Source organism: Antechinus flavipes, chromosome 1 (assembly GCF_016432865.1).
Source record: "Antechinus flavipes isolate AdamAnt ecotype Samford, QLD, Australia chromosome 1, AdamAnt_v2, whole genome shotgun sequence".
NCBI lineage: Eukaryota > Metazoa > Chordata > Mammalia > Dasyuromorphia > Dasyuridae > Antechinus > Antechinus flavipes.
In genome coordinates this window covers 513,247,070-513,272,358 of record NC_067398.1, presented here as the reverse complement: position 1 = coordinate 513,272,358, position 25,289 = coordinate 513,247,070, and the positions used below count along the sequence as shown (strand labels likewise).

Genomic DNA, 25,289 nt, shown 5'->3' with positions numbered 1-25,289 from the left:
AACTCAGCCACTTATTAGCTATGAGATCCTGAGCTTCTCACTTAATTCCTGTCTGCGTCAATTTCCTCATCTGTGAAAAGGTAATAATAATAGCACCTACATCCTACGGTTGTCATGAACACTAAATGAGGTATTACTTGTAAAGCATTTGGCACAGCTAATAAATGTTTGTTCCCTTCTCTTCTTCCTTGAGAAAAATGACTGTCTAGATTTTATATTTATATTCCCAATTCTCAACACAGTATTTGCAACATGGTAAGCAATTAATAAATAGTTTTCCACTAATTCTTGAAGAGGAATTAAGAGGGGAGGGGATGAGGGAAAGGAGGGGAAAATTTGAAACAGAAGGTTTTGCAAGGGTCAATGTTGAAAAATCACCCATTCATATGTTTTGTAAATAAAAAGCTGTAATAATAAAAAAAATTAGTCCTTGCAAAACCCTGTGTTCCAATCCCCCCACACACATACCCTCCCCAGTTGGCAAGTGGTCCAATACATGTTAAACATGGTAGAAATATATGTTAAATTCAATATATGCATACATATTTATACAATTATCATGCTGTACAAGAAAAAAAAAAGAAGCAAAATAAAATGCAAACAAATAGTCCTTGCAAAACCCTGTGTTCCAATCCCCCCACACACACACACCCTCCCCAGTTGGCAAGTGGTCCAATACATGTTAAACATGGTAGAAATATATGTTAAATCCAATATATGCATACATATTTATACAATTATCATGCTGTACAAGAAAAAAAAAAAAGAAGCAAAATAAAATGCGAACAAACAACAACAAAAAGAGAGGGAATGTTATGAACCACATTCAGTTCCCACAGTCCTCTCTCTGGGTGTAGATGGCTCTCTTCATCACTGAACAATTGGAACGGATTTGAATCATCTCATTGTTGAAGAGAGCCATGTCCATCAGAATTAATCATCGTATAATCTTGTTGCTGTGCATAATGATCTCCTGGTTCTGCTCATTTCACTTAGCATCAGTTCACATAAGTCTCTCCAGGCTTCTCTGAAACTCCTGTTGGTCATTTCTTACAGAACAATAATATTCCATAACATTCATATAAGATACTATTCAGTTTCCAGTTTCTTGCCACTACAAAAAGGGCTGCCACAAACTTTTGCACATATGGGTTCCTTTCCCTCTTTTAAGATCTCTTTGGGATATAAGCCTAGTAGAAACATTGCTAGATCAAAGGGTATAAACAGTTTGATAACTTTTTGAGCATAGTACCAAATTGCTCTTCAGAATGGTTGCATCTGTTCACAGTTCTACTAACAATGTATTAGTGTCCCAGTTTTCCCACATCCTCTTCAACATTCATCATTATCTTTTCCTCTCATTGTAGCCAACCTGAGAAGTTCGTAGTAGTATCTCAGAGTTGTCTTAATTTGCATTTCTCTGATTAATAGTGATTTAGAGCACTTTTTCATGACTAGAAAGTTTCAATTTCTTCATCTGAAAACTGTTCATCTCTTTTGATCATTTATCAATTGGAGAATGGCTGCCTTGTCTTTTAGAGTCAACCATGTAAAAAAATTTAGGGACAGCTAGGTAGTGTAGTGGATAGAGCAACACAGAGTTCAAATATAGCCTCAGAAACTTAAAACTTCCAAGCTACATAACCCAGAACAAGTCACTTAATCCCAATTGCCTCAGCAAAAATAAAAATAACAATAATTATTTTTATTTACAACTTTAAACTCAAATATAGTTAACTAAAAATTTCTCAAAAGTAGAACTGATTACTTCAGTTAGCTTTACCACAGCTAATATGAATCAAATGTAATATTTTGAATTATCTAATAGCTAAACACTATATAAGCATGAGATTACACAAATAAACACACAAAAACAAAAGCTAAGCAAATCTTTTAAGAACCACAACAAGGAAATTAAAGTTGTACTATACCTTTAAATAAATTTTAAAACTTAAATATCTTAAATATATAATACACATACTTTGCGTTTTACAGGAACATCTTCACCTTCCAATTTTCTCTTTTTTGCAGGAGTGCCATCTCCACAACTAGAAGTATCATCTTTTGGATCATCAGTTTCTAACTTTCTCGTTCGTGAAATACTCTCTTCATCACCTGCTGCAGCTCTTTTCTCAGGAATAATTTCATTATCCAACTTTCTTGTATTTGATGGAGTGCCCTCTCCACAACTGGCAGTCTTAACTTCAGGATCACTCTGAAACTCTAGTTTTCCCTTTTTTGGTGTACTTTCCTGAACATTGTCAGCGTCCTTTCCATCAGAGCATTCAATTTCATTAATGTTGATAGAGAGTTCTGTTTTGGAAACTACAGATGCCTCTTCATCTTGAAAGATTTTTTTACAATCCTCCATTTTTGCAGAATTTTCCATTGTGTCCAATGATTTGAATTTAAAGCTTCAGTTCATATATGAAAACTGCAATAGAAAACATTTAATATGCATAATGAATAGAAAATTATCACTCCCCTGCAAACAACTTGAAAATAATACCTCAAATGAAATTTTGGAGTAGCAGAGTCAAAAAAAACTAAGAGTAAGACACTTTTCTAGTCTAAGAAAACTAAGAAAGTTGACAAGAGTAGTCTACGAAACCAGGATGGATGTCTGTCTGGAGTGTGATAGTAAACTGGGGCAGCTTCAGGTGCTCTCAACCCAGAAAGAGTAAGAATATTGGACAACTGGCCAGAAAAAGATTACAGAGGACCTTACATACTCATTTGCATTTATATAGTTATAAGTCCCAGCTCCAAGGTGAAGAGGAATGACTGTGGTCAGTCAAAAGAGAATAGCAGCACTGGAGCTGCAAGAGAACAGGGGCCCTTTCCAGATAAAAACCAGAATACAAACCATGAGAACAGTGACTACACCTTTCCCCAGATTATACCACATTGGAAGCACTAAAAACTTGCAGAACCTGAAGATTGAGATAACTCCTTCCCACCCCAAGTAGAACCCAATTTTAACAAAGTTCAAAGGTAAGAAATAGGCCAGGAGAACGAGCAAACAATTAAAAAAAAAAAAAAAAGACTTAACCATTCAAAGACCAAGACATACTTAGAAGACAACATGAAAATAGCTATGATCAAAACTTCAAAGAAAAATGTTAACTGGATTCAAACCTGTAATATTCTCTTTAAAATGTAAGGTTCTCTGTTGAGTTTTTTTGGGTTCTCTGGGAGCAGCCTTCGTTTCAGTTCAGTAATCACCACAAGTGACACACCTTCGAAGTCCTAGCTCTTTCACTTGGGACTCGGCTAGTTTTCTGCTGGTTTCAATGGAGAAGAGAAAGAGGAGAGTCTGCCACCACTCCTCGGTCTTTCCTAGTTCTGATTCTGGCTGAGTTTGTCTGAGCTTATAAAAGCTTAATGACACCTCTTATCAAAGGTGTCAATCTTGTAGAAATATATTAAGTACTAAGTGTATGTACTGAACTAGAGAACTGTTAATCACCATGCTGAATTAGATAACTATTGTCTCAATCAATTCCACTGAGTTAGCACCTTGTAAGAATCCTTGTTTCAAATTCAAAGTTCTGGCCCCGTAACACAGGCCCAGCAAGAATTCCTGGAAAAGTTAAAGAGATAAACATGGTAGCAGAAAAATTGGTAAAAGAAATAAAAGTAAACTCAAGAAAATTATGAAAAAAAAAAGAAAAAAAAAACACAGCTTGGCAAAAGAAGCACACACAAAAAATTTAAAACAGAATTGGCCTAATAGTAAAGGGGGGGAATAAAACAGCAAAAAAAAAAAAAAAAAAAAAAAAAATCTCTTTAAGAAAAGAATTCCTTAATAAGAATAGGTCAAATGAAAAAACAGGTACAAAAATTCACTGAAAAAAAACAATTCCTTAACAATCAGAAGTAAGCAAATAATTCCATGAGACATCAAGAAACAATAAAACAAAATCAAAAACATGGGGGGGAGGGGAGAAGAACAAATTAGGAAATATTTCACTAGAAAAACAGGTGAACTAAAAAACAAAGAGAGAAGTCAAAGAATTATTGGACTACCTGAAAGTTAAGATAAAAAAAAGTCTAAAATCATATTTAAAATAATTATTTTTAAATGCCCCAATATCTTAGATCCAGAGAGTAAAAATGAAAAATTTAAATATCCATCAATTACTTCCTCAAAGAAATCCTAAAATGAAAATTCACAGGTGTATTATAGCCAAATTCCAGAATTCCCAGGTCAAGGAGAAAATACAGCAATCAAGTAGAAAGAAACAATTCAATGGAGCCACATTAAGAATCCCACAAGATTTAGTGGCTTTCATGCTATAAAGGAACAGAGGGTTGATATATAATATTCCAAAAGGCAAATGAGCAAACATTATAACCAAGAACCTAGAAAAACTGAATATAATTCTTCAGAGGATTCTGGAACAGAGGATTCCAAAGATTCCTGATGAAAAGAATAGTACTGAATAGAAAATCTAACAATGAAACAGAAGAGTCAAGGAAAGTATAATAAAATTATTAATGTACTCAAGATTAAATCATTTACATTTTTATATGGAAGATGATACATGAAAATCCTAAGAATCATTATTAGGATAGCTAGGAAGACTTTACATAAACAGAGAGTATGGGGTTTAAGTTGATAATGCTAGAATTATTTCCAGATTAAAAGAAATAAAGAGGTGAAGAAAAAAAAAAAACGAATAAGGGAAGGAGAGGAAGGAAGAAGAAAATTTTCTCACACAAAAAAAGCAGTGTTGTAGAGAGAAAATAGGGGGAAAGGGGGCCAAACAATGCTCATTCAGATCAGAACGAGTTCAAAGAAAGAGACAGAGAGAGGGAGACAGATTTAATTGGGTATAGAAATTGATCTTGCCCAATTGAGAAACAGAAGGAAATTAAAAGAGAATGGGGGAGATCTTAAAAGGAAGGATAGATTAAGGGAAGCAGTGGTTAGAAACAAAATAAAAGACTTTTAAGGAGAGGCAAGATTAAAAAGAAAAAAATAGGATGGAGAGAAATAAACTGCTGGTAATCATTAACTTCATAAATGAAGACCTGATCACAGAACAGATAGCTGAATGGATTAGAAACCAGAATCCATCAATGTGTTACAAGAAACACCTGAAAGAGAAATGCACAGAGGTAAAATAAGGGTCTAGAGTAGAATCTAACATGTTTAATCTAAAATACAAAAGGTAGGGGGCAGTAATCATAATCTCAGACAAATCAAAAGCAAAAAGAGACTTAGAGATGAATCAGGAAAATTACATTTTTCAAAAAGGTACTATACAACAGGAAGCAATATCAAAAACCAAGTTCATCTGCTACATGTTACAAGCTTCTCTGATACATGCCTCACTTCTCAAACATCGGGAACTGAAACAAACTTATTAAGAAAGCTATTCCCCAATTAATAAATGGTCAAAGGATATGAACAGGCAGTTTTCAGAAGATGCAATCAAAGCTATTTTAAGAAAAAAATGTTCAAATCACTACGGAATAGAAAAAGACAAATTAAAATTCTGAGGAACTACCTTGCCCTCATCAAAAACAATAAATACTTCAGGGGATGAGGAGGAAAAAAAAATACACACACACACACACACACACACACACACACACACACACACACATATATCCATGAATTATTATTCTGAAGGATAAATTGGAACCATGCACAAAGAGCTATAAAATTGTGCATACTCTTTGACCCAGTAATACTACAATAGGACTCTACCTCAAAGAGATTAAAGGAAAAAGGGAAAGGAGCTTTATGTACAAAAATATTTATAACAGGTTTTTTTTTGTTTGTTTGTTTTTGTTTGTTTTTTGGTGGCAAAGAACTGGATATTGAAGGGATGATTAATTGAGAAACAGCTGAACAAGATGGAATATGATTGTGATGGAGTATTGTTGTGGCATAAAGAAATGACAAGGAGGACAGTTTCAGAAAAACATGGCTATGTCAAGACCTGTATGAACTGATGCAAAATGAAATGAGAACCAGGTAATCATTTTGTAAAAAAATAACAATCTTATGTTGATGAACAATTGTGAAAGATTTAGCAACTTTGATCAATATAATGATCCAAGACAATTCCAAAGGACTTGATGAAGTCCTTCATGATGAAAAAAAATGCTACAGATATCTCCAATGAGAGAACTGATTGAACTGTGGATATAAATTGAAATATAATTTTCTCACTTAATTTTTTTTTTGCAATATAGCTAAAACAGAAATGTTTTGTATGAATTCATATGTACAATTTTATCACAATGCTTGCCTTCTCACTACATGTGGAGCTCAAAAATTTTAAAAGAATGCTAAAAAAATAAATTTATTATTGTTCAGTTGTTTCAGTCATATCCAATTCTTTGCAACTTGATTTAATGTTTTATTGACACAGATCAGTATTTGTGGTTTATAAACTGATTTTGTAAAATAAATGTGGACTCAAATAATTTTAATCACTAGAGTTTTTATCCATTGATTACTCAATTACCCATGTATATATCTTGTAAATAAAAAGCTATAATAATAAAAAAAAGTTTGATTGTCTGACAATAAATAACATCATAACTCTAGTGACTAGCTCTTACCTTCAGGATCAAATATAAAATCCTTGGCTAGGCTTTTAAGACTCCCCATATCTTAGTTGCTTCCATCTTTCCAGGTTTTTTAAAACCTATTTCCCTCTCTTATGATCCAAGAACATGAGAGCCCTTGGTACTCCTCAAACATGACAATCCATCTCCCAAAACTGAATATTTTCAAATGGTTTTCCCCAAGCCTAGAAGGCTCTCCCCTCATCACTAGTCTACTAATTTTTCCGTGGCTTCTTTCAAGTGGCAGCTACAGCTCCATTCTCTACAGGAAGCCTTTCTTAGTTCTTTTTAATCTTAACTACTTCCCCATATTAATAACTTCCAACTTATCACATGTATGTGTGTTTGTGTGTGTATATATATGTGTGTATGTATAGCTTGTTTGTATATACATACACACAACTTGTTTGTACAATCTGTATAGTTTCTTCCAGTAGAGGAAACTCCTTGAGAATAAGTTTTTCAGATTGGTTTTCTGCCTTTCCTTGTATCCCCAGTGTTCAACATAGTATATATTGCATAGTAAGCACTTAGTTAATGTGACTGGTCCAAACTTTTATCAGACATCTGTCTCCAAAGTCATTTTTGCTCTTCTTTCAAAAAAAAAAAAAAAAAACAGTCAATCTAAACTCACTCCACTTATAAGGTGAGTGATAAGGTACAAGTCATGAGGTACAATTCATGAAGGTGGGGAGTCATCCAAAATGAATTCATAGGTTCAAATCATCTCCAGGTCAAGGGATAAAGCTTTATTATAAAGCTTTAACAACTCAGCAAAGTCTCTAAAGAGCACATAATTAACAAAATGAAAGGTGGAATCTTTTATAGGAAAGGTATACAAACTATACAAGATATACTAACTATGCTAATTATATAACAGTAAATCAAATGGTGGTTATGGCATCCTGTTTATACAAAACAGATTCAGGAGTTGATGTCTATAGTAAGATAATTGAGTACAGAAAATCTGGCTGTACATAATTTCCACAGAAATACCCTCAACCTCACTAAGGGCCCATTTAAATACTGTGTTTCTACCAAGGACATGGTCTTTTGCTGGAGTCCCTTCATTTCATCACTGGAAGACTTCCAATACTATACTGAAATCCTTCAAATTCTCTGGCCATTAAATTCATCAATCACCTCGATGTTTATTTTCATATAAACTTAGCCACCTAAATATCTCCATAACCATGTTAACTTCACATCTTTAAATCCTGAAAAAGCAATTAAGTGGCACAGTGGATTGAGCATTGCACCTGAAATCAAGAAATCAAATCCCACCTCAGACTCTTAAACTACCTGTGTAACCTTCAGCCAGTCCTTTAATGCTAGTCTGTAAAATAGGGAAAATATAGCACCAATTGATCTCTTAGGGTTGCTGTGAAGATCAAATGAGAAATTTGTAAAGCACTTAGCACAGTGCCTAGCACACTGTAGACATTTAATAAATGTTGATTTCCTTCTTCTATTCTGAAGATACTTTTTGTCTCTTGTCCTCTTCTTTCCCTCTACCTCTTCCAACTACTATTTGTCCTTTTCTTCTAGTCCCCTCCCTATTTTTCTAATTCATCATCCTTGCTTTATTCTCATTTTCTGCCCTTTACTCTTTTTTTCCACAAATTTCAGTTTGAAAATAAAATAATGGACTTAGAAAGTAAACAGATATCTTGTGATTAGCTATTATCTCCCAAAAATCTTTATGAATTTTCAGTCTAATGACTGCACCAGTTCCTTTAATAGCAAGTATTATCTGGCTTGTTACTTCAGCAGTTTCTGCATGCCTTCTAAAGGTTTGATCTCAATTATCAGTGACCAACTAATTTAGTTTTTATAGTAGGTTTTACAATTCCCTATCAGTTTCTTATGCATGTCTGGATCACTCCTAATCTAAGTAGTTCTTATCTTGGGATAGTCTTTGCAACCACAAAGAGGGATGCTTCCAGAAGTGTTATGGGCCAATACTCTGAACTTGAAATAAAGGATTCTTACAAGATACTAAGTCAGTGGAAATGATAGAGACAACAGTTATCTAATTTAGCATGGTTCAGTATGATTGATTTAATCCTAAAAGATGTTATGGGCCAGAACTTGAAACAAGGTACTACGTGGAATTGAGGAAACAATGGTTAAATCTAGCTTATCATTTATTTAATCCTATAACATATAATGATGTCCTAGTGATATAATGATTGGTTTCTACTCAGTGTGGAGCATATAAGTGAGAATCTCTCAGGGCCAGAAAGGGCAAACACACTAGAAGGTCTAGGAGGCCTGAGACAGATTCATTCCATTGTCTGACAACTTTGTGGTGGCTGCAGGCTGAAGCACAAACCTTTGGATTTGGAGAGAAGGCAAAGGACTGGCAGCAGGAGCTTAAGCTCCGGAACCAAGGGAAGAAATTCAAATCAATCTTCGATCTTTCTGGTGGCTGGCCTGGACTCCTGCATTTCCCCCACTAAGACCAAGGCCAGACTTAAAGGCTCTCCAGAAAGCTGCCCAGCCCCAGGTAGGAGATAATAAAGGATCTGGACTACAAGAAAGTTAATGGCACCCCAGTTAAAGAGACAAGACTTTGAAAGAGATAATAAAGGATTTGTATTTTAACACCTGGCTGCACTTCTGGTGATAACTGAACCGAAGGCTGCTCAACAGAAAACATTACATTTTAGAGAGAACTTTTACACAGACGTTTGATTTTTTTTCCCCTTTCACAGCCTATCATGAGAAACAACTTCCCCACACTCATTCATATTCAGCTTTACTATATAGTACCAGATTCTTCTTCCTGAAGTCATTTGTTCATTACTTTTATACTAAAGAAAATCTGCCTAGGAAGTAGGATCCCTTCATCTTTATTTTCAATGAGTTGTGGTGCTCCACTACAAGTTCAGATATACGGATGACAGCTTGATAACTTTTCTCTTGATCTTAGGGAGTATTATTCCCTTTCAAAACTGCATTCCTATTTTTTTTTTCTCCCCTAACTATTAGTTTTAAATTCCGAAGGATTGTACTGAGATAGTTGGGTAGAATTAGTCATAATCCCTCCAATACCAGACAGAACTGGAAGGTATCAGAATAGAAAGTCTATATTTTTTAATTCCCCAACTATAATTCCCTTTGAAGACATACTTAATGAATAGTAATTTATGGAGTAAGGGAAGAAGAAAAGGCCTCGATTTCATTACCAAAAAAGCACTAATTTTACAAAGTAAAGGCTCTAAATCTAGGCTAACTAACCTTCAGAGCTATAGAGAGCTCCAAACTTTAAATGAATTACTTTAAATTATGTACCATGAAAATGTTTTCCATTTTCACATTTATATCTCTTCTTCTTTTTTTTTTTTTAAAGGAAATTTTCATCTGGAAGGGAAACAGTCCTATAACCATTGCCTAGCCTCTCTACCTCTTCCAAAAGAGAATCATTAAGATTTCAGTGAAATAAGAAAATTCTCTTTGGGGGGGAAAAAAAGTTGAAATTCTTTTTTCAACTCCCATTATCACTAAACAACAATACACTTATTTACTAATTCAGCAGATTTATCATACACTAAAATGTATGTTTTCTTCCTTAAATTCACAAAGAATGTGTTGGGAATCTTATTAGAAAAATACTACATATACATGCAATATTTGATTTTATTGTGGTACCAGAATGTAATAGAATATAAGCGTCACAAGAAATGACAAAAGTCATGACTAGGAAATGGAATGAGAATTTATATGGCACTCACCATAAACAAGTGCTGTACTTAGCACTTTTTTGAAATATTATCTCATTTGAACCCCACAACTACACTGCATGGAAGATGCCATCACCATCTCCACCTCATCATTGAGGAAACCGATCTGCCCTTCAATCTTAAAATACATTGGAAAATTGAATTATACATTATTCTCAAGCCCTGTGTTCCTTGCTTTCTTAACCCATGGCCTATTCATACCTTCTCAAACCCAATCCTGGGTTACCCTCACACCAACTTCTCCATTCTTATTCCTAATACCACATTAACATTGGATCCATCACAGTTATTTGTTTAAAAATAAAAATCTCAACACACACTCAGTCTTTTATCACTCAGGTTTTCCTAGAATAGCCAACAATAACTGTAACCCAAGCCTCAGTGGCTCATTGTATAGGTTCTGAAGGCTTCCCCTCCCAAACTGTTATCTTTGTGATGGCAAATTAAATCATCTTTAGTCTCAACTCATTCCCCAGTGCTAAATCATAGAATGAGCTCAGTCTCAGACAAACTGAGACCTGGTAATGACCTTAATTTAGAGAAGGGAAGGTCACCTTGTTTTTATTTTTGTCTAGTCTCAGGACTTTGATGACTGAACAGAGTGAGAGGCTGAGATTCTCAAATCCAATTCATTACCCTCCAAGTGTCCTCGGCTAGAAAACAAAATCAGAGCCTGTTAAGTCTCCCAAAGCTTATCTCTACTCATCATCCTTTTGATCAAAACATTCAAAGACTTCCCAATATTTGCTCAAAACACCAGATTTCTTAGATAAGAGGAAGATTTCCAGTCAGAACTTCCTCCTAAATCAGTCTTTAGTCTTATGCCCATACACTCCAACAGAAGGACTGAACATTCCAAGAATCCTCTTCCTCCCATTAGTGTCTTTGAGTCCACTGTTCTAGATGGAATTTCCCTCCGGTTGGAGAGAACTCTAAACTTCTACTCATCGTTATTCTAAGTCTGCATTCAAAACAAAAACAAACACTTGTGGGAATAATCACTCTCCCGGAAACTGTCAAAGCACTTCTCTTTAGTTGATCTTTTGCAACCATGACCCCAGAGTGGTAAGTAATCTCTCCTTTTGTGGTTTGCATTTCTCCCAACATAATGTTACCATGATTTCCCCCCATCCCTCACTAGCATATAAATTTCTTACGTCCAGATTTTAGCTTTTTTTTTTTTTAATTGTTCACAGGATTTTTGCACAAAACAGATCTCAAATACCAAATCCAACTCAATCTAATTTAGCTGAAAACTTTCAACCAAAAACTGGTTCTGATAAGAGTTGAAAAATGATAGCTTTATTAGCTGTGAATTTCATTTACAAAAGCTGTTCTCTTTTCATTTCGAAAGAATTTGTCAGACTACTACTCCCCCCCCCCCAAAAAAAAAAAAAGTTTCCAGAATGAATAACATTACTGGATGGGGAAGAGAGAGAGCACATCTCGGAGTAGTGGAATTACCAATCGAGAACATGCCACACAAGTCTTGGTGAGTTGGGAGAGGTAAAAACAAAGCTACAGAAAACGTCCGGAGAAATTCGAGCAAACAGAAGGGGGAACAAACTCCCCAAAGGAACCATGACACTACGTCTCAGGCATGATCCCTTTAAAGCTTCCACCACAGAGCCAAAAGCGCAGCGGAGCCCTGGGCTCCCGAGCTCCCCCCAAGGAGCTGAGAACCAGAAATGGCCTGCGGGCTCCGCTTCCGAGGACCAACAGGCCGGGGACTCTTCCAGCCCAGCGCCGCGGCCTCCTCCGCTAGCCCAAAATCAAGACAATCAGTCGGGAAATATAATGGGAAGCTGCTCCCCAAGCTACCCTTTCTCCACACTTTAAAGGAAGAAGGCCTAAAAGCCGCAGGCTCTGCTCTTCCCTCACTTTATTCCTCGGCTCTCACAGCTATCCTCTCCACATGAGCTCCTCAAACCCAGGGTTAGAAACTTCTCATCCTCTCTCCCCCTCCCCCAGTTATCTCTCGCGCGACATCTCAAACGTGTCGCGGGACCGAACGCGATTACCGCCCCTCGGAGCTCGGATACGCATCTAGCCAGCCACAGATTCCAATAGTTCCCCGTGGCCCAGCTGAACCTACCCAGACGGTTCTGAGGTCCGGTGTTCGCTGTCCCTCTGCCCACCTTTGCAGAAGCCGGCTCAACCGCCGCGCGCGCCTAGCCAACGTCACGTCCGACCCCTACAAGGACCACAGACTTCCTTCCCCGCCACATAACACAATGAACGTGGGGCTACTAAGTCGGCAAGGTGCGCAACAAATGCATAGGACAAATGCATTGATTAATATGGCAAAGCATAAGTGATTCATGCCTTATCTCTGCAACGGCAAGAACCCCCAAGAGGGGTAGAAGTGAGAGTATTAAGCACACTGAGGGTACAAAAGGACCAGACTTTAGCTATAACACTTACCTGAGTAAAGCTTTCCACCATTCTGTTTGCGGAAGTAGTAAGCGCGCCACGCTTCGGCTGTTACGCAACTTCCCGTAGGCGGGGAAACAGCCTCAATTCCATATAACGCATGCGCTTCATGTTTCCTCCCCATTTTCACTTGGGAAGGAAGAGTTCGCTAAGGTTCTTTTCTTAAATGAACTACGTTTCCCAGGATGCTGGGCGCAGTCCACTGTCTTTGAGACTGGAGACTAAGCACTAGACAGTCGCAAGCACGTTTTGAGTGGGAGAGGCTGGCTAAAGAGAGCCAAGGACCGCCCGACTTCTCCGTGGTTGGGGAGGTTGAGGGGAGGCCTGTCCACTCTGGCTTCAACGGGGACCCTGGGGGGAGTTGGTCTCCTATCAGTGATTGCCCCTGTGACAGCAGTTCGAGAAATCCTGCCCTGTCAGTGCTTGCGGTCACGGACCCAACGTCCTCGGAGGTACCTTGGCCCCGAGGGGCGGGAGAAGGGAGGTATTGGGGGGAGGGGTGGTAGTCGCCGACCCGAGGCCGTGGGGAGAGGAGGTTCTATTCAACTGGGGAGAAGTTGGAGCCGGACCTAGAGCTCGTGGCCAACTGCCCTACATGGACCTGTGGGGGAAGGGCACAATCTGCCCTGCGGGGGTAGCTAACAGTCCCAGGGATCTTCACTCCTGCCGTCCTCCTCTTTCTCCTCCTCCCCCTGCGTCCTCGTCTTCTCCCTCCTCCCGGGGGGAGAGTGCTTAACCTGTTTCCTCCATATGCCCTCTGCCCTTCTGTTCTCCTATCCCTCCATCTTCCCTGCTTACCACATTGAGAGGGCGCCCCTAGACGTTTTTTCTAGTTATTTATTTATTTTTTTTTTAAACTAAGGACTGGCAGTTCTGCCTCCTCCTCTCTCCTTCCCCCAAGAATACAGGCCAACCAACCATTTTTTGAATTGTAACCACTCTGCGGCCTCCGTAGGGAAGGAGTAATCTCTAAGCTTGGCCGGCCACACGTGGTTCTATTGAGAGATGGAAAGGGTTGTATGTGATGGACCTCTTGTGTCCAGTTGGTCCGGTCTACCTGTTATAGGTTTAAGGAGAAATCTCAACTTTGTTGATTCCTCAAGAGTCCTACGAGAACGAAAACCCACTTTATTACAAATTTGACATTCTGGTCTACAAACAGTTTCATAAGACCTGCAGTAGTCCTAAATCAAATCATTGGTTGATTGCTTGCATCTACACCTTGTTGAAAACCGTCTCCCTAAACTAAAGGTTATGAAAATATGAGCAGCCTAATTATTCAAACTAAATTATTTTATTTTATTCCCAAGATCTATCTCATAATCTTAAAGCAAACATCCAAAAAAAAAAAAAAAGTGGATTTTACTCTCAGGTAAAAAGTCAGGAGAAAGTTTGTCAGAATTACATTAACTAAAAAAGATGATCAGCATTCTGTGAATGAGAGACTATAAGACAATATACTTATATTTTCAGTTTAATTACTCTTTGATTTTAAATGCTGTATATTACTGATTCTTCATAAACTTTGATTCTGGAATTTGAAGGGAATGCATTTGCTTCATTTAAATATTTTTGTAGAGTTATAGTGACTAAATTCAAACATTAACTTTGGCATTTGTGAAGATAGATTATTTCCTAGAGGCTAGTTTTATCTGTAATTTATGAATATGTATATTTTTAAAGTATTTTGTAAATCAAATCCTCAAGTTAACAATTCTCATTACAATGCCAAGAAACTTTTAGAAATTCATCATCCAGAAGTTTTTATGTCTAGCTGTATGAAGTTCTGTTATTAAATCCTTTGGTTCATAACCAATGATAGTATCATTGACTTTAAGCTTGTATGTGCTGGAGTTTTCCCAAGGAATTCTTAGGGATCAAAAGAAATATATATATAGTTCTCATTGAGCAAAACTTTGTCATAGATACTGTGATCATTTTCAGTTTTTAAGATCTCTGAACTAGAAATCAGAATCCAATGAGCAAAATTAGGACAGGATATGATAACTAATAATGGATAGAAAAAAGCACAGATGATAAAAAAAATAGTTTGAACTACATATGTATATGTGTGTGTGTCTATAAACACATAAAAGTTAACATTTAAAAATATCCCCTTTCCCGCCCCCCCCCCCGAAAAAAAAAAAAAAGAAGAAGAAGAAATTCAAGCGTGGACTATGGTTTTGAGAGGAATTTTTATATACTGGATATGAAGCTAGATTTAGAGTTAACTTACAGTTAAGAAGACCTAAGTTTGAAATCTGCTTCAAGTTCTTGGTATTTGTGTGACTCTGAGCATGTTAATTAACTTCTCTTTGAGTTTTATGTTTCTCATCTGTAAAAGGATAGTAATGGCATCTATATCACAAGGGACATTATAAGAATCAAGTGAAATAATGTTGATTTACTACAAACTTTAAAGCATGTGAGCCATGCTAATTTGAATCTGGGTAGCAAGAAGAAAGAGGTTTGCTCCATAAAAATGCTTGAATCAGATGCTATTGTCATTATTCATATCTCTTGTCCTGTGTCATCCTTGGCACAGAAACATTTTTTTTTTTTTTTTTTTTATTAAGGAGGTATTTCTAGAGTTGAAAGTAAAATCATCTTGATATAATCACAGATTGACTTTCTTTTGGGAAAACTGAAAATCATATTTTTACTGTTCTCTTAAAGGGGGGGAAAAAGATAGACCATTAGCAATACTAGAATTATCACTCCAGACTCAACAATACACTGCTTTTGTGTTATGCTCAGTATTCCTTATGAAAGTGACATTACAGGTAACTGGTGTCACTGGATACAATTGTGGACATGGTTTCAAGAAGAACTGGGTTCAAACAGTCTTAGACACTTACAAGTTGTGTGATCCTAAGCAAGTCACTTGACCTTTGTTTAGCTAGGTCTTCTCATCTTAAAATGTAGATAATAATAGAACCCCTACTTCCCAGAATTGCTGTAAGGATCAAATGAGATAACATTTGTAAAAGACCATTTAGCATAAACACCTCATTAATGTTTATTAATTTGAAAGCTAATTTGAAATAGTGAATAATTTGAATTGTAGAATATTTGTTAGAAATAAAGAGTTTTTTAAATACGAAATACTGATTCCTGGGAAACAATAGTACCAGATTGTACTGGGGGCAGATGACCCAGGACCAATGGTCAAGATTGTTGGCAGCAACTGTTAATGGGTTGGATATTCTAGACATCTGCCTATAATTGTTTTTTCTGTGGATGGCACAATGACCTAGTTGGGTCTCAGTAACCCAACGAAAAATGAACGAAAAAAGAGAAAAATCCCTTACCAAAATAAATCTCACCCCATGTTTATATACTACTTGAAAGATTTACAAAATGCTTTGTTAATGATAATTCTGAGACAGATACCCTGAATATTACAATAGAGATTTTACAGATAAGGCAACAGATTCAAACTACCCCCAGGGTCACATCACTACCTTACAAATGTCAAATCTAGGATTTGGATGAAATTCTAATTCTTAATTCCAAATCCATTATAGCACCCTTTTTTCACTATTCCATTTCTCTTTGGAGCATAACTCAGAACTCTGTCCTCAGTCACCAGTTAAGACTCACAAAGCAATGCAAGTTTGCTTGGCATAGTGGATAAAGTGCTAGACTGGTAGCAGGACCTAGATTTAGATCTCTTTTGGACTCCCTGCTTTCTAGGACTTCCCGGACTTTATGCTTTCATAGACAAAACTCTAATTGCTTCACTTGATTTATTTGTAATAGCTGTAGTTCCAATTTTGCAAGTTTATTATAAAGCTTAAATGATATAATGTAGCTTCTTCGTAATCTTTAAAGTGCTATTAAGATTATTTCAGTTATTATTAGAAGAAATAGTTTGGTGTAGTGGAAAGAGCATTAGACTGGATATTTGAATACCTGTACATTAATCCAGAATTTGCTATTTCCTTGACTTTGGGCACGTCACTTAATTCTCCTGGAGTTTGTTTCCACATTTATAAAATTAGGAAATTGTATGAGATAACTACAACTTTTTTAAAATAAGGTTTACATTAGAACTTGCCTTCTCCAATTCTAATAGGTAACTTTACAGATACACAAGAATTGGAAGGGACCACAGAGACTATCTAAAACAATCCACATATTCCTCTCTCCAACATACTCAACAAATATGTATCCATCAAGGTCACATGATACTTCCAAAGTAAGCCCATTATCTTTTGGGAAAAGTCATTTTAAAGGAAATTTTCCTTAGATTAAATAAGATTATGGTATGGAGTCTAAGGCAATAAGCTGGAGTGTTTTTGTTTTTAATCATTGCTTATGGCAAGTGTTGCAGATTAAAGAGGAAGATTTAACAAGGTATTGTTGGATAAAAGGATGTTTTCTGGGAATAAGATTGAGATTTCTGGACCATGGCTTAAAAATATAGGGATTGTGGGCTCCTGTCTAGGAATGAAATATACCTAATAAGAACTATTAAAAGTATTTTCCTGGAATCTTAAAATTCTTATAGGAGAAAACTGTCTAACTATATCTGCCGTACATATATATGAGTATGTGTATATGTGTCCACACACACACACACACACACACAGACACACACATATATGTATGTATATAATTTATATAAAATAGACTAAATAAAAAAAAAAAATAGAGTAAACTACAGTGTGGGACAGCTAGGTGGCACAATAGATAGAGTGTAGGGCCTGGAATCAAAAAGATTCATCTTTCTAAGTTTAACTGCAGCCTCATACATTTACTAGGTATGTGACCTGAGAAAGTAAATTCTTTGTCTCAGTTTCCTCATCTGCAAAATGTAAAGAAGAAAATGGCAAATCATTCCATTATCTTTATAAGAAAATGCTTAGCGAAGTCATGAAAAATCAGAAATAACTGAAAAATGACTAAACTCTTGCATTGTGGAACATGATTGGCAGACCCACCTAGAAATCAAGAGACAAAGGTAAAAAAAGAAACCAGTAATAAAATATATTGACTTAGATGAGTTGCATAAATACACAATGCTTAGGTAAAAAGCAAGGAGACCTAGAGTTTATAGCAGTAGTCCCAAAAGACCTCTAATTATTGCTGAATGACCTGCGGAATAGTTGATATTTTTCAGAAGAAGCAGAATAGATTAAAAAGAGGTCAAGAGAGTATATCAGCTTTGTATACTAAGTGGGTAATACTCATGTGAAGAAACCTGGAACCCAGAAGGATTTGGGTGAGATTCAGTGAAGGCATAAATAGGAGTTAGGTTGTTATTTGTGTACACTGTTGAGTAACTGCACAGAATAAAGAAATAAATGAGAAATGTGGAAGGCAACTCAGAATCTCACAAAATTAGTAATAAAAGTCTTCATTTGTTTGGATGTGTTAAAGTTGTTCCCTGCCCAAATCAAAATAGTTCAAATTAACATAATTTATTTAAAATATTATTTCTCTTTCATAAGATAGAAGAACCAAGGAAGAAAACTGACATTCCACACTTGATTCACTTACCAGGAGGGACACAGACCCATGGGCTTGAAAGGATGGGAACCTCATCAGGACAAATGACATTTCTCCAAAGTAAAAGAATAGAACAGTCTGACATGCACCAGAGGCTTGAGAGAAAGCATAGATAGAATTTCACGATTAAAGTTTAATGGGATAACTGTGGGCAGAGTATTAGGCTCCAGGTATGGAAGATTTTAAATCTTAACTCAAGATATAATAGATGGCTGGCCAAGAGTAAGTCACCTAACCATTTGGAGCTTCAGTTTCTTCATCTACTTAAAAAAAAAAAAAAATCACAATATTATTACCTGTCTCTCAGAATGCTCTGAGGATCAAATAAAATAATATATGTAAAATACTTTATAGACTTTAAAGCATCCTATAAATGTGAAGTATTACATGGAAATTAGCTTAAGAAAGATGGGATTTTCAAGAAAATCTGCACATATAAAGAGAAACTTCCACTGAGAAGTAAAATGGAGAAATTCCCCAAAAGATTGTTATGAAGGTACAAGGAATTCTTTAACCAACTTAGATTTATATGTTTAGAGAAAGAGAGAGACAAAGTAAAACAAAAAAAAGAGACCAAAAAAAAGAAAGGAAAAAAAAAAAAAAAAGGCCTGGGTAACAAAGAAGAATGCAAAAGCATGGTACTGTCCCAAATGATGTTTCATAAGTATAATGCTCAAAATGAGCTTCAGGGAAGTAAAGAACTACAAAGTTTTAAATGTTTGGTTTTTTTGTTTTTAAAGGAGAAAAGAAAGGTTAATGGAAGGGATAAGGTCCCAGCTCAAGGCAGTTATCTACAAACTAATTATCTCTTTTCCTTTCATTTAATTACTTATTATATGGCATGAATGTTCTTCAATTTCTCATTGATCATTGTCCTTCTTAAAATGTACCCAGAACTGGACACGATAACACAGATGTGGTTTTGCCAAGTCAGAATACCAGAACTATTACCTCCCTTTTGTAATGAATCCTAAAAGAACAATTGACATCTCAAATTCAGTGTGTACAACACAGAAATCATCTTTCCTCCCAAACCTACCTTTATTCCAAACTTGCTTATTTCTGTTGAAGTCACCATCATCCTTCCAAATACCCCGATTTTCAAATTTGGGATTTATCAATCTTGGAACTAGAACTAAAGATACCTTAAAAGCCATCCATATAGTCCAACCCCCAAATTCTATAGAACAGTTAATTAGGCCCTGGAAAGTTGTGATTTACTCAGCATCACACAAATAGTATCAGAGTTAATATTTGAACCCAGAGTCACTGCTCTTTCCACTGCACTATTTTGAGTCTTGTAGTCTCTTCCCTTATCTACTCCATTCAATTTCAAAATAATCTTTCTAAATCACTATGGTGTTCCCATACCATAGAAACTCCAATGTTTTCCTTATTGCATCAAGTATAAAATACAAGCTTATTCAATAATAAAATAGTACAAATTAAAAAAAAATACAATAGCTGCATTCATCTGGCACATCCACATCCTGTGTGCTAGGTAGTGTGCTAAACATTTTACAAATACGTCATCTGATCATCACAACTCTTGTGAAGAAACTAAGGCAAAGTGATTTGCCCCACATATCATAGGTGTCAAAGGCTAGATTGGAATTCAGGTCTTCCTGAATCCAGATACAGAGCTTGCTATACTACCTAAGTTCCTGTTTGGCATTAAATATAAATTATTGCTTTTGCTTCTCTATTACCTTCATTTCCAGGTTTACCTCTTATCTCCAGAGTACCATTCCTTGAGGGAGAAAAAAAGGAAGCTCTGAAAAATTAATCATCTGTTTGACCTTTACAATCTGACTTCATCTTTTTCCACTCTTTGTATATTCTTCCCTCTCCTGCACTTTACATTACAAGCAAAATAATGGAACTGGGCCCCATCTCATTTCTGGAATCCATGTGTTATTCCTTTGAATCTTTTTCAAACAATCAAGCATCTATCAAGTGTACACTCTGCACCAGGTATTGTACTTTACAAACACTGAGGGTACAGAGACAAAACTGTAATAGTCTTTGCTGTCAAGTAGCTTATGTTCTAATAGAATGTTCAAATCCTGCCAAGGGTAGCATTCTTTCATCAGTTCTTCAATAGGAAAAACATTGCTTACCCCTAAATTCCTACATCTAGAACTAGAAGGAACATCAAAGGTATCTAATTAGGCTTCTTTACCCCATTCCACAGATGGAGAAGCTGAAATTAGAAAGCTTAAATAATTTGTCCAAATTCGCAAAGTTTGAAATGGCAGAGTAGGTCCTCTTGATTCCAGGTTGTTAGTGCTCTCTCCCTTTTCAACTCATGTGAAATGGAATAGAAAAGTGGAAATTAAGCAAGTCCTACTTGCTGCACATTGCTAAATGCTGAGAATACAATACAAATAGAAAATTGAAACTGTCCCTGCTCTCAAAAGAGCTCACATTGAACTTGGTCGGAAAAGACACATAAAAAAGTTAGCCACAGGACCAATGGCAAAACCCAGGTTACATTCAGGGAAGGAGAGATTTTTGTAGAAATCCTGGATAGGAAGGATTCAGGGTGGGAGCATTTGAAGAAGTAAGCACTACATGGATCTGGTACTAAAGCTCTATATTGGTTTCTGGATAGAACAGACTTTGACTGGAATGGTTGCAAAGAGAAGAGGATTGCAAGGATTTTAATATCTTTGTTGAGCTTCTACCCACTCATAGCAGCATTTGGATGGATGGTACTTGGGCCAAGGTTTCAGTGATGAGAATTTTAATCCAGGTCTGTTGATATCAAATCAGTCTTTTCATTGTAGCAACTCCCATCTGCTTTGTGTCTCACCTTGTTTTGTTTCCTACCTACACAGCTCAAACACTACAATATAACGGACTTAAACTTCATTTTATACTGTTGTCATATGTATTGTGTGACACTTATTAATTGTATGTCCCCAGACAAGTCATGCAACTTCTTTCAACCTTAGTTTATTTGTAAAATGGAGATAGTAGCATCTACCTTATGAGATTATAAGGATCAAATAAGATCAAAACATGTGGAAAACATTTTTTCTTTAAGCATAGCTTAAAATTCTATATAAGCATTAATAAAAGTTATAATTATATTTTATGTAACATATAATAATAATAGTTGGCATTTTTTTATTATTACTATTTGCCACACACTGAACTAAGTGCTATTCAGTTATCATCTCATTCAATCTTAACAACCCTGAGAGATTGATACTGTTATTATCTCCTTTTTACAGTTGATTCTACTGAGACAACCTTAGATTTTTAACTTAGATCCTTCTGCACTGCCCTGGTCTCTATCCACATCATCACCTAGCATCATCCAATAGAATGCAACTGTTTTAAGGAAGGGACTGTTTTTCAAACCTTTTATCTTTGTCTACCTAGCATTTAATCCAATGTCTTTTATCTATTAAGATCTTGATAAAGTTTGTTGGATTGTATCTGAAAAACATTTATGAAATATTTGTTGAATAGATATTCTAAGGTATCTTTTTGAACTACTATTATAAATGTATATTTTACAATTTTTGGATTTGAGATACTCTTTGGTAATGGTTAACTATTTCCTGGATATATGTGCTGTCAGTCATACAATTAAATATCTTTGTGAATACCTAATTGCTTTAGTAGCTGTGAACTGGTTATAAATTATTTTCCAATTTTTAAATTTTAATTGATGACCAATATTAAGAATAATATCAAACTAGAAAATATTAGGTTGCTTCTCAATAACTAGAAACACTCGAGTATTTTCTATAAGGTTGATATAGCTAACATTTTAAGAAAAATTAGAGATAATCTTAATATCAGGATACAGCCAAACATTGACTACAGTCCCTTTGTAGATTTCAGTAATTGCCACATTCTAGTTTTAAAAAAATGCCTTTTGGCAACTAGATAACATAGTGATTACTGACCCTGAAGTCAGGAGGACCCAAGTTCAAATTGGGCCTGAGACATTTAATACCTAACTCTGTGACCCTGGACAAGTCACTTAACCCCAATTGTCTCAGCCAAAGAAAAAAAAGAAAGAAAATGCCTTTTGATCATTTTTCTGTTCTCTTGAGGAGGGCAGGGGGGTTTCGACTACTGTAAAATTCTTATTATAAAATACTGACATGGGAAGATAGCATCCATATTATGGGTTTTCATAATAGTATGATGTGTATGTTTGTATGTACGTACACAAATATATATTTATCTGTCTATAAATATATATACACACAACATTTACAGGAATGCAATGGGACCTTTAGCTTAACCAGATTTGGGGGTTAGATAGATAACGTAAACAATCTATGTTTTTAGTCTTGACTTACTCCATTACATTTTTTAAAAATGTAATTTGAAAATAAATTCAATATTCATAAATGCAGATTTTGCTATGAGATCTTTTCCCAGGATTGACCTTGAAATTTAAATTAAGAGAGTAGTTGATCTTGAGTTTCAGATTATAGAGTGTAGAATTCCATAGCTATGATGACAGCTGTCACCTGTTAGCTAAACTGGGGATAAGAAAGGGGGGGCCTCCGGGCATTGAGGATATGTAGCAAACTCCCTACTACTAAACCTCATTTTGTGACCTTCAGACTTGGCTGCTATCACTTCTTTAAATGTTTTAAATCCAGACATCAAAGCAGCTAAATTAGTCAGACTTTGAGTTCTGTATAGGTGTAATAAAAGTCTGTTACCCTATAACTAATTATTTGTATGTATTTGATTTATTATAACCTTCAAGTAATCGCAAAGAGAAACAAAACCAAATTCTACCTCTTCCCCTAGTTTAAAGTTTCCAGGTCACAGAGACCATATGATCATCTTTTCTATCTCCAAGAGGCCCTAGAATTCATATTTTAGAAATCACAACAGAAATAATCAGCAATTATTTACTGAACATTCCTCAGTCATTTACCATCAATGATTTAGAAAACTGTGAGACAGGAATCTACAGTCTAGTTATGTAAATGACATCTGTTTTTGTAAAAAGCAAATAGAATAAGGCTTCATGATAAATATAATATAAGTAGTATAGATAATAAATGTATCATGGGAGAGTGTTTTGTCTTGGGGTAGGTAATAAAAATTTTTTTTTGCTTCAATAGAGAGGAAGAACCATTATTTGTAGATGTGGAATAAACCTGTCAGGATTTGGCAAATAGGTCCTTTTGGCTATCGAGAAGTATTGGAAGACCCAAGATTGGGTTCTGATTGAGGAGTTTTGAATGCCAGGATATAGAGTATTTTGAACTTTATTAAATGACTAATGGAGAATATTTTGGAAGTTTAGGAAGTGGTATGGCAGAATAAAAATAATTGTTGTAATGCTGAAAAAATTGAGGCAAGATAGAGATTAAAGAACAATTTAATATTTTATTTAAAAAGGAGAGATTTATTGGGACCAAATGGATCCATGGTTTGGTCCCAAGGCTGAATGAGACTATCCAGCAGTGAATGTCAAATACAAGATTCCATAAAACCAATATGTCCAGCAGAGGTGGATTTAAAGCATACCTGGATGGGGAATGACATAATGGAGGGAGGTACCAGAGAAGCTTCTGATTTTCTAATGATGTCTAAAATGGATAAAGACCTTTATCCCATCGAACATTAAGAGGGAATAGTTATAATCTGAGGCTGAGTAAATGAATAAGACAATTAGGGAAACTGGGTCAGGACATTAAGAGGGAACAACATTCCACACTCTCTCTTCTAACTATTCCAATCATTGAATTACTTTCCTCTAGAAGGTCTTAGCACCATAATTGACCAACTCTATGTGAAGTAAATAGACCAAATAAAAATCAAAATTAAGCTAGAACAATGCAAGGACTTCTGGCAAGGAAAAGTCTCTCCCTGATAATCCCAGAGTCAATCAGTAATACATAAAGGCTCCGTATTGCAATCATGTCAGGTCCTCTACAGTTGGGCAGCATCCTTGCCAGAGAATCTAGTTTGAGATGGACAGTTCACTGTGAGTTAGGTCTGTGGTCATTTGTGCATTTAACTCAGCCTCTGCTTAGGGCAGCAAGGGCTCAAGACAGTCTTACTGCCCATTCAGAGGGGCAATCCACTCTAAGGAAAAAGGGAGAGGCTTGGAGTAGCTCCACCTGTCCCCACCCAGAGGAACAGACAGGGCTGCAGAAAGGATCAGATTTCTGAGCAGATTATGCAGTTAGACCAAAGCAGGCAAACCCCAAACTTTTAGAAGCCTGATACCAAATTGCAAGGTCCTTTTAGGTATGCTGAAATATTAATTAAGGACTTAAGGTAACAGGAGTGGAAATACAGATCAGAGAGACTGCCAGTCCCAAGACAGGTGTCAGATTTCTGAGTGTTTCTAGAAAATAATCCCCAAAACTGAGTCTGCCAGGGCAATTCCAACAGAATAAGGGCTTTCAAAGTTAAAGTAAACCAGCAAATCATAGTCCAGTAAATTTAAGCAAGGAGTAAAAAATGAAAAGGACTGTTTAAAGGACTTACAATTAAAGCTGAACTAGTAAGATAGGGAGTAGGGCAAAAGTGCCTAAGAAAATAACCCCAATTTCCTATGTCTTCCTTTTTTTTTCTTACAGAAAGGAATTATCAAATAACCATTCCACATATAAATCCCAAGTGAATCAAAAGTCATATACATTATACATATACATAACAGACTAAAAATCCCTCAAACATAACCGCAATAGTTAACACAAGTTTAACAGTTTCCATCCCAAGGTTTAAACACATAATACAGTTAAAATTTTAACAATAATTTAACACTTTTCCACTCCCCCATATCAGTCCAAATTACATCAGGAGCAAGTTTTTCAAAAACTGTTTCCTGCTGAAGATGGGTGGAGAGATGCTCAGTCCAGGGAGGGGGATGGGTATATAGTGTGGCATGCTAACAATCAAAGCTTGATCTAGGTACCAGAAGCAAGTCAATCTAGAAACCAAATCTAGACCAAATCTAGAAACAAAAAAAAAGAAATCTAACAAAGAAAAGTTAGGACAGTCTGAGAT

At 35.9% G+C, this 25,289-nt stretch overlaps 2 protein-coding genes across 2 annotated transcripts in view; one reads left to right on the top strand and one right to left on the bottom strand.

The window, feature by feature from the left end:
• RNMT (RNA guanine-7 methyltransferase) overlaps positions 1 to 12,815 on the bottom strand; it is a 40,267-nt gene extending 27,452 nt beyond the window's left edge. Inside the window, exons 1-2 of the mRNA XM_051970513.1 lie at positions 12,759 to 12,815; positions 1,982 to 2,434 (exon numbers count right to left, since the gene is read on the bottom strand). Of these exons, the coding sequence (XP_051826473.1) occupies positions 1,982 to 2,389 (408 nt within the window). The 5' untranslated portion in view covers positions 2,390 to 2,434; positions 12,759 to 12,815. The remainder of the gene's footprint in view (positions 1 to 1,981; positions 2,435 to 12,758) is intronic.
• A 77-nt stretch (positions 12,816 to 12,892) lies between these two features.
• Positions 12,893 to 25,289, top strand: part of FAM210A (family with sequence similarity 210 member A) — a 39,899-nt gene continuing 27,502 nt past the window's right edge. The window contains exon 1 of the mRNA XM_051970514.1: positions 12,893 to 13,219. The gene's annotated coding sequence lies outside the window, so the exon portion shown is untranslated. The remainder of the gene's footprint in view (positions 13,220 to 25,289) is intronic.